This window comes from Diabrotica virgifera, chromosome 3, assembly GCF_917563875.1.
Source record: "Diabrotica virgifera virgifera chromosome 3, PGI_DIABVI_V3a".
NCBI lineage: Eukaryota > Metazoa > Arthropoda > Insecta > Coleoptera > Chrysomelidae > Diabrotica > Diabrotica virgifera.
In genome coordinates, this window is record NC_065445.1 from 55,280,853 (window position 1) to 55,293,166 (window position 12,314).

Consider the following 12,314-nt stretch of genomic DNA (forward strand, 5'->3'; position numbering starts at 1 on the left):
AGCAGTGGCGACGCGTGACTTTTTCTAAAGTGTTACCAAAACCAGATGCAAAAAATCTTATTTAAAAAAATTAAGATATGGCTAAATGTATATACATATAGCTTCAATAATATCATTTTGTATATCACTTGAAACTCTCGAAAAAACAGTTGATGTTTCTAGATGTTGGCAAAATTTTTGATCTTTTTTGGCAATTGGACGGCTTTATGCAGAAAGCTACCAACCCTCAATATGTCAGATATTGGGTTGGATGCATATTTGGACAACAAAATACGAGTTCTGCATTCTGTAAAAACCTACCACCTCTAGATTAATATGTAACCTATAAAACTATAAAAATGCACATATTAAATTTATCTGATATTCTAATTTGCAGAAACCTACCAACCCACTTGGTAGTATACTTTTAATTTACAGAAACCTTCCAACCCACTTGGTAGAATTTTAATAAAGCGCCACTTGCATCCAAGTGGGTTGGTAGCTTTCTGCAAATATTGGGCTCTATAACTCTACAGTTATAATAACCTAACCTAATAATTTTATGTATTGTTTTGCGTGTGGTTTACCGGATTACCGGCGTGTTTAATGTGTTTTAGTAGTGGTCTAGATTCTAGATTGTCTAGATAGTTAAAAAGAACTTTGAATACAGTGGAAAAGTGGTTGAAAGTACACTTTTTATTTAGCATAATGTACAGTAATCGAAGTGTTAGGATTTTAAAGGCTGCTCTTGCAATACAGGAAGATTCAGGCAAGTATCTTGTATTATTATAATATTTAATTTTTATCCTCCAAATTTTGGTACAAAAGCTTACTGACGGATTGTAACTAAACAAACTAGACTAAATACATTAGGTAATCAAATTGTTAACTTAGGTACTTAAATATGTAAATATTTTTGGTTTTGTTTATGGGGCCTGGGTCCATTACGATCGGTATTATGTATCATAACATGCGTCAGCACTTTCGCATTAATAAAATATGTTTATTTTAGATAAAATATTTTATGAATGTAATGAGAAAGCCGTAGTAGGACCAAATCCACCAATTGTTGCCGTCCAAATTAGCACATCTGAGAACACACTTACTGCCTCCAAGTTATTATGATGTTTCAACAACTCTCACACCTGTCAGTTGCTACACTTACTAAATGCGACAAATTTTCTGAGGAAATGATTGTAGAAGAGGGTAAGGCTACTCTGGCAAAAAAGACAAGAAATATTAAGTTAATACTTATGCTTAAATAAATTTTGCATGGGACACGCACAAACCTAGAAAGCATTACCGTAAAATATCTTTGTTCTGGTCATAGTTTTTTGCCCAACGACACTGATTTCAGTGATATTGAGTCGGCTCTTAAACGACAGCAAATATTATATACCCTGTCATGAGACTGAATAGCTCACAAATGTAAAGTCCTGTGATCATAGATCACTTGAAGTGATTGTTGACAGAGCGATGACACAGGACAAGGGGATGAGGCCTCATGGCAGGGGTTAGGTCAAGTAACGATAATAGAGCAATGACATATAATTATAAAGTATGATTATTGAATAAAGTACTACAACAATTCATAAGATTTTAAACATTATTACATGGCGCAGTCTAGTGGAAAATAAACCAAAATCATGGAAGTGAGGTTACCAAATACATTGTCATTTGAAGGAAATGTGGCCGAAAATTTTAAAAGATTCAGACAAAGTTTTGAAATATATCTGATGGCCTCTGGAAAAAGTGGTAAAAGTGATGACGTTAAGGTAGCAATTTTACTCAATCTAATTGGAGAAGAAGGCATTGAAATCTATAACACTTTGGAATTAACGGAGGCCCAAAAAGGCAAGCTAGCAGATGTATTGGAAGCATTTGAGTCTTATGTCACGCCTAGAAAAAACGTGGTCTATGAAAGATATGTGTTTTACAACCGCATTCAAGAAGAAAGAGAGCCGTTTGACCACTTTTTAACAGATTTAAAAAACAAAGTAAAAAATTGTGAGTTTGGAGCAGAAGCATCTTCAATGGTAAGAGATAGAATAGTATTAGGCACTAATAGTAAGGATGCACAACAAAACATGTTAAAGACCATTAATTTAGATCTGGCTAAAGCTATTGAAATATGTAAAATGCATGAAATATCCCAAGCTCAAATAAAAGAAGTTCAGAACAGCTTGGAGAAGGTTAAAATTGAATCAATTGGGAGTAAAGCCAAGCAGGGGCAAAATTCAGTCCAAACATTCAGGAGTGCAAATTCTAGAGATGAATATAGCTGCAGAAACTGTGGGAGAGTCCATGGGCCAAGGAGGTGTCCAGCATATGGAAAAAAGTGCAGAAAGTGCGGTAAAAATAACCATTTCGATAAAGTGTGTTATCATAGCAGGTTAGTGAGAGAAGTACAAGTGGAAGAAAGTGAAAATAACGAGGTAGGTGATTTTATGATATCATCAATCACTGTTAATGAAATCAAGAATAAAAATAATAAAGACTGGATCGAAAATTTAAAAATTAGTAATGTTGATATACCTTTTAAAATAGATACAGGGGCACAGGTTAACATTTTGCCTAATGGTTTTGTTCAAAAAGTTTGCAAAATTAATGATTTAAAAGAAACTAAAGTCATACTTGAAACATATGGTGGTTTTAAGGTCGTTCCTATTGGTACAATAAAACTTGTCTGTAAATATAAAAATATTGATTATTTATTAGAATTTGTTGTAGTTAAAGATAGCCTTACACCAATTTTAGGGTTAAAATCATGCTTAGATTTAGATTTGATACGAAGAGTAGATAACATAGATTTAAACATAACAAAAAGTGCCTTTATTAAACAAAATAGTGATGTATTCATTGGATTAGGCAAATGTCCTCAAAAATGTAAACTAAAACTTAAAGATAATTGTGTTCCTGTAGCTAAACCACCACGAAGGGTCCCTTTAGCCATTAAAAAAAGATTAGAAAACACACTTTTAGATTTAGAAAAACGTGGCATCATATCTAAATGTGAGGGTCCTACTGAGTGGTTGAGCAATTTAGTTATCGTTGAAAAGCCTGATAAAACGTTAAGAATCTGTTTGGATCCTAAAGATTTAAACCAAGCGCTTGAAAAGGAATATTGCTTAATACCTACTATTGAAGAGATATGCAATAAGTTAAAAAACAAATGCTATTTTTCTGTTTTAGACTTTAAAGAGGGATTCTATCAAGTTCAGCTAGATGAGGAGTCCAGTAGAGTTTGTGCATTTGGAACTCCCTTTGGAATTTGGAAATTTGATAGACTTCCATTTGGACTAAATATTGCCCCCGAATTTTTTCAAAGAATTAACTTAGAGAATTTTGGTGATATTGAGGGCTGTCTTATATATTTTGATGATCTTTTGATATTTGCTGATAGTCTTAAAGAACATGATAGAATCCTTAATGAAGTATTGGAACGTGCTAGAAATATTGGGGTAAAATTTAATTCTAATAAGATACAATATAGAATGTCTGAAGTAAAATATTTGGGAAATACATTTGATAAAAATGGTATGAGACCTGACTTAGATAAAATAAAAGCTATTATTAATTTAAAAGAACCCAATAATAAAAAAGAGTTACAAAAAATATTGGGCATGATCAATTATCATCGCAGTTTTATACCAAACTTATCGGATGTATCAGCCCCATTAAGAGAATTGTTAAAAAAGAATACACTTTGGGTGTGGACTAAAAGTCACACAGACGCATTAAATTTAATAAAAAAGTTAATTTGCTCACCACCAGTTCTTGCAAATTTTGATGAAAATAAGTCAATAATAATTCAAACAGATTCAAGTCAAAATGGCGTGGGATGTGTATTACTGCAGAATCATAAACCGGTATCTTTTGCTTCTAGGTCTTTAACTGATTGTGAAACTAGATTTAGCCAGATTGAAAAGGAACTAAATGCAATCCTATTTTCTTGTACTAAATTTCATAATTATATTTATGGTAGAGAAGTTAAGGTATTCACAGATCATAAGCCATTGATTTCGATAATGAAGAAAGGCATAGCTGAAGTAGATTCTCCTAGACTACAACGTATGAAGGTAAAATTATTAAAATATGACTTAACTGTGGAATATATGCCAGGCAAGGAAATGCTAATAGCTGATTTGTTATCTCGTAATTTTGTGAAGGAAAAGGTAGAGGATGATGCTTTTGTAACAGAAATAGTGCATACAATAAATATAACAGATGAAAGGAGAGAGGAATTTATAGCTGAAACTAAACAGGATAAAAAACTTCAATTGATCAAAGATTTTTGTGAAAAAGGGTGGCCGTCATGCTCTTCGAGGGTACCTTATGTAGTAAAAGATTATTTTAGTATTAGGCATGACATCTACATATTGAATGATTTGATATTTTATATGGACAGAGTTATAGTTCCGGATTCTTTAAGGCCTAGGATGTTAAAGTTTCTTCATGAAACACACTTTGGAGTTACAAAGACACAGCAAAGAGCAAGGCAAGTGTTGTTCTGGCCAAATATGAATAAGGACATAGTGGATTTGGTTAGAAATTGTGTTGATTGTGAGAAATATCACAGAAGTAATGTTAAAGAGCCTTTAATACTAAGAGAAATTCCAGAACTTCCATTTCAAATGCTAGCGGCTGATATTTGTGAGTTCGGAGGAGCATCTTATTTAATTGTAATGGATTATCTCACAAAGTGGATTGAAATTGTTCTGTTGCCGTCCAAAACATCCCAGTCAATAATAAAATCATTTAAGACCATGTTTGCCACTCATGGGATTCCTTTGGAAATTGTATCTGACAATATGCCTTTTGGCTCTAAGGAATGTAGAGAATTCTCTAGAGCAGTGGTTCCCAACCTTTAATGTGTGGCGACCCACCTTCTGATGTTTTTTCATATTCGCGACCCATCCCTCACCCATGATGTTATATATTTACGGTATTCAGCTACTGTAAGAGCCACGCCGCGACCCACCTGAAATCCGCTCGCGACCCACTAGTGGGTCGCGACCCACCGGTTGGGAAACGCTGCTCTAGAGAATGGAATTTTAAATTTGTGACATCTAGCCCTAGATATCCTAGATCAAATGGGCAGGCGGAACGAGCTGTTCAGATAGCTAAAAATATTCTCAGAAAGTGTGGTGATCTTCAGTTAGCTTTATTAGAATATAGGAACACACCACTGTTAGGATCAGACAAGTCCCCAGCACAACTCTTGAATAGTCGTAGACTTAGAAGCAAACTTCCAGTCTTACATGAAAAATATTTACCAGAACAAGTAGACCTAACAAGTGAAAAGAATAAATTGGATGACAAAAGAAAATTGTACAAGCACTACTATGATAGAAATACAGCTGCAAGAGAAGAATTAAGTGAAGGCGATAACGTTGTTATAAGGGAAGATGGGCAATGGAAACCTGCTGTGGTCAGGCAATGTTTACAAGAGCCAAGATCATATGTTATTGAGAAAGAAAATGGAACATTGGTAAGAAGAAATAAATATCACTTGAGACCATCTAGTAATACGCCTAAACATCACATTAAATTAGAAGATGATCTTGATGATAATCAGAGTAACAAACCTTCAACATCAATGGCCTGTGAGAGTGAAGTACCGAATCAGTTTCCTACCAGAGGTAAAAGAGTAATTAAACCCCCAACTCGATATAATGATTTCGAGATGTACTAGTTTTGTAATCACTTAATATTATTGTTAGTCGTAGGTAGTATTAGTATTTTATAATATTTTATTCTGAGTTTATTGTTGTAAGTTCTCTGCTTTATAGGAAGGGAAAGATGTCATGAGACTGAATAGCTCACAAATGTAAAGTCCTGTGATCATAGATCACTTGAAGTGATTGTTGACAGAGCGATGACACAGGACAAGGGGATGAGGCCTCATGGCAGGGGTTAGGTCAAGTAACGATAATAGAGCAATGACATATAATTATAAAGTATGATTATTGAATAAAGTACTACAACAATTCATAAGATTTTAAACATTATTACATACCCCAAATGACTATATCGAGGTAGTGCGTTCTTGTAGAAAGCAGAGACCATTGGTAGTAACCCAAATGCACGTCGAAGATTTTTTAGGTGTAATAAACATTGAGAAAAAAATTACTAATCGCAAAGTGACCGAAGATAAAGAAAAAATTAATTGGTTGAAGATTAGGTCAATCAAAATAGAAAAGTCTGACCTATTTCGGCTAATGATACAACACGATTTTTCACAACCGTATCAAAAAATTTCTTATCAAAAAATCTTCTCGAGGTAGAACTGCTAACGAAGAAATCTTTAGCGATTTAATACCACTGTGGCCTAACGGAAAACCTATCGCTGAGGCGAAATTACAAAATTTAAAGGAAATGATGTACCTTATTCCTGCTGATGCATTGACTTTTTATCAAAATTTGCAGGGTGCCAATGTAACTGAAGATGTTGAGGGTTACAATGTCAATGTTGAAGATCTAGATTTTGAAGTGGATGAAGTAGATTACTATTAAATTTTATTAAATTAATACGTTAATATTCATATCCTTAACTTTCCTGTAAATAAAAATAATTTTTCTAACTTTACTGTTGTTTATATTTAATATTGTTGGTATTCATTTCCCACTTTGCAAAATGCAGAAACCTACCAATCCACAAAAATTTGCCATTTCTCTTTTTAATTTACAATTAAAATATTTTTCCGCAAATCGCCAGGAAATTTTGACATTCCTGTCAAAATTTCTTGAAGAAAAACTCAGGACTTCCTTACTGTAAGGAAATGTCATTTCCTTACTGTAAGGAAATGATATTTCCGTACAGTTGTTAGTGTTCTATTTATAAGCGTCAAGTTTGACAATTCAACCTCAATACGTTTCCATAGTAACCCAAGTAATTTTATTAGGAATTTCAAAGCACCATTTATTTGGGAATAAAATTATCGCGTTTTTTTTAAATCAATCAATATCTGTCGAATTTTAAACGATTTGCGGAAAAATAGTATGTTTACCTCGTAGGAAAAGCCACATTCCTGGACTCTGTGTTGCTAAGTCTCGGCTTGCGCCTCGACTTAGCAATCTTCACAGTCGTCCAGGAATGTTAAGCTTTTCCTACCCGGTAAACAATGTACTATAAACATGTAGAAAATACCAAAATATTTATCCACAGTCAAAAAAAAGTTACAAAGTAGTAGCAACATATCCTACAGATTTTTTAAATCAATAAAAACTTTAAACTTGATTATCTCAGTTTGCCACTATTGAGAGTTGGTAGCTTTCTGCATAACGCCGTCCAATTAATGTTAACAATTCCCTGTAATTGCCTCGAATGTCAGAGCCGTCGCCCTCAAAATGACCACGAAACGCTAATTCTTGTTCGGCCAAAAACATACGGTATTTACATATCTATTATAAGTGAGCTAAGGATATACGAGTACCTATCTATTTTTTTAACAAACTCATTATGTTTAGCAATATTTGCTTTAAATGCTTGGTTAAGAGAACTTTTGATTTTTGTTTTGCCAAACTGAATCAAATTGGGTATACATCTTACATGTAGGTAACGGAGAAATTTCATGTCTCTTTTTTAAAACTCTAAAACTATTTAAATCGTGAACCTGGTCCACCCATTTTTCTGTAAAAACCAGAAGACATGGCCAACAATACAGTCTATTTTTCTTGCAACCACATAACCAAGGATTTTCACTGTACCAACTAAATTTAAAATATCGAGCTAATTTTTTAAATTCCTTTTTTAAATTGTTTAAAATAGGTCTTTCATTTCCAATAATCTCATTTTATTTTTCAATCAGAATTACTTTTCAAGTAGTTGATCGATTACGCAGCGACACTCATCCATGGTGAACTGCACGCACACTTTTTATTATAGGTACTGTTAGCAAATTTAAATCTGGTAACAGCCCTACTGATATACACAGCGCGCTTACGCCCATCGCTCCTTCAAAATTTTCACACTAGCCGATCCCGAGCCGCCCGGTGGACAGCGAGATAACCATTCATTGTCACCACAAATGAGACTGGTAACAGAATATAATAAAGTGCAACTGAGTCACATAAACTCGCCAATATTTTCGTGTGTCTGACTATTTACTGAATTAGGTACTATTAACACATAATATAATAATATATTTCTATTGGTAAAAATAAAATAAAATAATAAATGGAATTATTCATCGTCATAAAATACATATTTATTTGCAAGATTTTTAACTGTTACCAATGGTAACAGTGGTTACATGGACGCTTCGCCAGTGCATAACAGTACTTAATCGTTTTAATTAAGGGGATAGTAGAAGCAAAAAGAACAAAGACAAGACAAAAATGGATATATAGAATAAACAAAATCGCATAAAAAGAGGAATGGCGATTGGAGAAATGGGAGTAATGAGTTTAGGCCGTCAAAACCGAAAGAAATGAATAAGCAACAAACAAAGCACATCCCTTAGTTACAACCCCTAACTTTAAATTTTTTAATAGCACCCTGTATATATTTTTTTTATAATTTTCGTTGTGGTCTTCCATTGTCTATTCAACAAATTTTTTAAAAATAAATGGGTGCGTAAGTAATCAAGGAAATATCAATTTATTTTTAATTTTTGTTGAATTAATCAAGAAAGCCTTTATAAAAAATAAATGTAACCGAAATTACATGAAAAAATAAATCAAAATAGCAATTATTAACAAATAATATTATTTATATTAGGTTTGAATTGTAGTCCACCTGCTGCAACACACATTTCGAATCGTGCCAAGATTTCTGGTATGTAAGTAAATCGTGCTCGATTTGTTATTTTCCGGTTTTTCACATTTTCAAAAAAATGTTTCGATTGAAAAAAAAACTTCAATTAGAAAAATGTTTCTATTATACTATGATACGTGTTTCTACGAACTCAGTTTTGTTAAATTTTTGGTATTTAATTTTTCTAAAACAATCCATCATTCTCTTTGCCTTATCCCTATGCGGGGTCGGCTTCCCTAATTGCATTTCTCCACTTACCAAATTTCGTATTGTTGGCCCATGCCTGTCAAGAAATATTCAAAAATAAATAAAATAAAAGTTTAACTTTCCTGTATTTTGGTTATTATCAACTTTTGTACTAAGGTAAATTAGTTTAAATCGACCTATTTTAACTTCAAGAATATGAGGTTAAGCTATGGCCCATTCTTTACCAAACACCCTGTATGTATACATACGTACGTTCTAGGATTCTTGCAGTAATCCCTCTCGTAGAGTAACTCATCATCCAACTGATCAAAATATAGGACGAACTGTGCTAGAATTCCATTGGGCTGTTCCGGCTTTTCCCAGGTCAGGTTTACACTTTGATGATCGATAGCACTAACTTCAAGGGAATCGAACCCTTCGGGATCATCGGGGAGTGTTTCAAAGTGTCTTACTGTACTATGAAATCCTTGTGGATTCGAATTGTTTGATGAAACGTATAATATTAGGTAATAAGCATAAGAGGAGTTTGGTTGTAAATGAGTAATATTTGCAGAGTTCATTGTAGTAAAAGTGCTATTCCATTCGTTAACTGTACAGACGTCTTTACTATTAAGGGTTGAAGTCGATGCATTACCCTCTTCTTCAATCTTGTAGAATAAAGTGTATGCTACGTATGCTTCGTTTTCCTCCTTGGACGGTGTCCAAGTGAGCGTTGCATTTTTTGAGTATATGTCAACGGTTACATTGACTTCTTTTACCACACAATTAGCTTTGTCTCCGTTGGAGGAACGTGAGACGCCAGTATTTGAATTTGGGTCTAATACTATTCCAGTAGCTTTCGCGAGCTTCTCTATTTCAGACATACAGAGGAGTGGGTTGTTATGGAAACCAATGGTACCTGAAAGGAAAGACAAAGTGGTAATTATTAAAGCTCGGATTATATCGTCACCCTAATTAGCAAAACTCGTAACTCTATTTTTACTCAATTTGTGAATATATGCGCCATCTGTTTGTAAATTAATTTATCTGTCTTTTGACCAAATCCTGTAACTCCATCTAAATGTAGAAATTAAATATAAGCGAAAAAGTAAACCTTGAAACTCCGTATCAGCTTTTGAATTCAGAAAACCACGTAACTCCAATTATGTTTATAATGCTTGTGTGCTTTTAACCTCGTAACTCCAAATTAATATTGGTTTAATTGGGACAAACCTCGTAACTCCACAAAATTTTAAAAAATTTTAAAAATGATTCTCCACAATCAGGTATATTATTTTATTTTAAAATGTTCGATTAATTTTGACAGAATCGCAAAATTTATTCCAAATTCAAATTTTTGCGTCTCCTGAACAATTTGACATTTTGGAGTTACGAGTTTTGCTAATTAGGGTGACGATATGCATCCGAATTTGCAAGAAATAAGCGCATAATATGCACTAATATTTATCCAAAATAGGCACCAATTTATGAAAAATATGCAAATAAATATGCAAAAGATGTATATATGCACGGTATTTATTTGATTTGAAAAAAAAACAACGAATTTAAAATTACAAAAAACCAGTAAAATCCTTTATAAAATGTATATTTATTAAAATTCCCTAAAAAGGGCTACATCAGAATCAGAACTAGTTTTCGATCTGATAACAGATCATCATCAGTGCTGACAAGATGCTGACATGCTAACCAAAATACAAAAATATTAGGGTAAAAATCCTTTAAACTTCTTCAGTCATGGATAGGGATGGCAATGGTGTATCGAGATATGAAATATATCGATATATTTGAAAATTTGATCGATATTGTTATATCGATATTCAACTTTCGATATATCGAAACATATATCGATATTTGAGATTCAATATATTGGCCACACAGGATTAATTTACCATTTTGGCACGATATAAAATCTTAAAATATAAATTAAATCCTTAAAATTTCGGAATGCCATTTATAGGTACCCTAAAATGTGTTACAAAATTTCAGGTGGTGCAATATACTTTTAAATATTTAGTAAAATAGGAAAAAAATTTCAATTTCTCAAGTAGTAACCTTTATTCTTCTTCAATTCTTCACCATTTGTAAAATTTTACAATAATTGAATTGTATGTACTGAAACCCAAGATTACTGGTGTTGGATGTTTTTATTACATCGACCATTGGGCATTGTGTATTAAATAGTGTGATGTATAATGCCTTTTAGGTCCAAACTAATTAAAACTCTCTTTCTTGGTTCAGATACATTATATTTACACTCAACTCCATCAATGACTAACTATAACAACGTGTTTACATATAACAGTAACGACCTAGTACAATAATTAAATACTGAGTACAATAATCTTTCTCCACCGAGTTAATGTTTATATACACATTTAAATAATAACAAAACATGACAATTCAATGTTACTTGCGGTTATTGATACAAGAACAGATACTACATGGATTAATGACTTTGAATGAGTTTTAAACATATTTTGTACAGGGTGATATTATAATACCACAATTGGTCCAATTGAGTTTAATATCTATTAAGTATTTGGGAACAGTGTGAATATTGTGTTGTAGTTAATATGTAAAATAAAAGTAGATCTAATTAATGTATACAGGGTGTCCCGGAAAATAGTGCGTTCCTTAAAGGTATAGGTAGAAGGCACCATGTAGAACAAAAAACTCTTATAACATTTTTTTCTAAATGCAACCGTTTGACCAAAAAATTAAAATGTATTTTGGTAGGCAAATTTAAATCTGACAACTATGTGCGGTACGCAAATTTAAGCAAAGACAGTCCCATGTAAATAAATAGATAGAAGATAGATAGTAAACAGGTTTTAAAGAATCCTGTTTAGTGTCAATGCCGAAAATGTTTTCGAATAGTGAGTGTATTACCTATTATGTTATTACCTATGAATGGTGTTTGTGAAAGGTTACTTGAAACATCTATTCGGTATAATAATTATTTTCAAGTAAGTACAACTTAGTTATTTCAGTTCACAAGTAAACAAATTACTGAGACATTATCTGGTGAATTTAAGTTCCACTGTAAACTATTAAAACTATGTAATTCAGTTAAAGCCCTCAGCAGTACTCAGCGTTCAACCCATTTAAACCTTACTAAATACATAATATTAGTTCAGTTAAAAGCTGTGTTTTTATGTTAAAAGATGTGTAATTCGTTTAAAATTATGCAATAGGTATTTCAATACATTTCAAAAGAAAATAATTTTAGTAAACAAATAGTAAATACATAAGTATTACCTACTATTAGGTTGGATTATTTTAAATACTGTTAATCACAATCACAAACGAGTTCTTATTATGTTATTATTCCGTAGTGCGTACGATGTTGCCAGTTTATTAAAATTTCCAA

General features: G+C 32.6%; 1 protein-coding gene across 1 annotated transcript in view; it reads right to left on the minus strand.

The window, feature by feature from the left end:
- The window catches only part of LOC126881076 (insulin-like growth factor 1 receptor), a 220,555-nt gene that overhangs the window by 38,493 nt on the left and 169,748 nt on the right, over positions 1–12,314 (minus strand). The window contains exon 5 of the mRNA XM_050645107.1: positions 9,197–9,842. Coding sequence (XP_050501064.1) covers positions 9,197–9,842 — 646 coding nt within the window. The remainder of the gene's footprint in view (positions 1–9,196; positions 9,843–12,314) is intronic.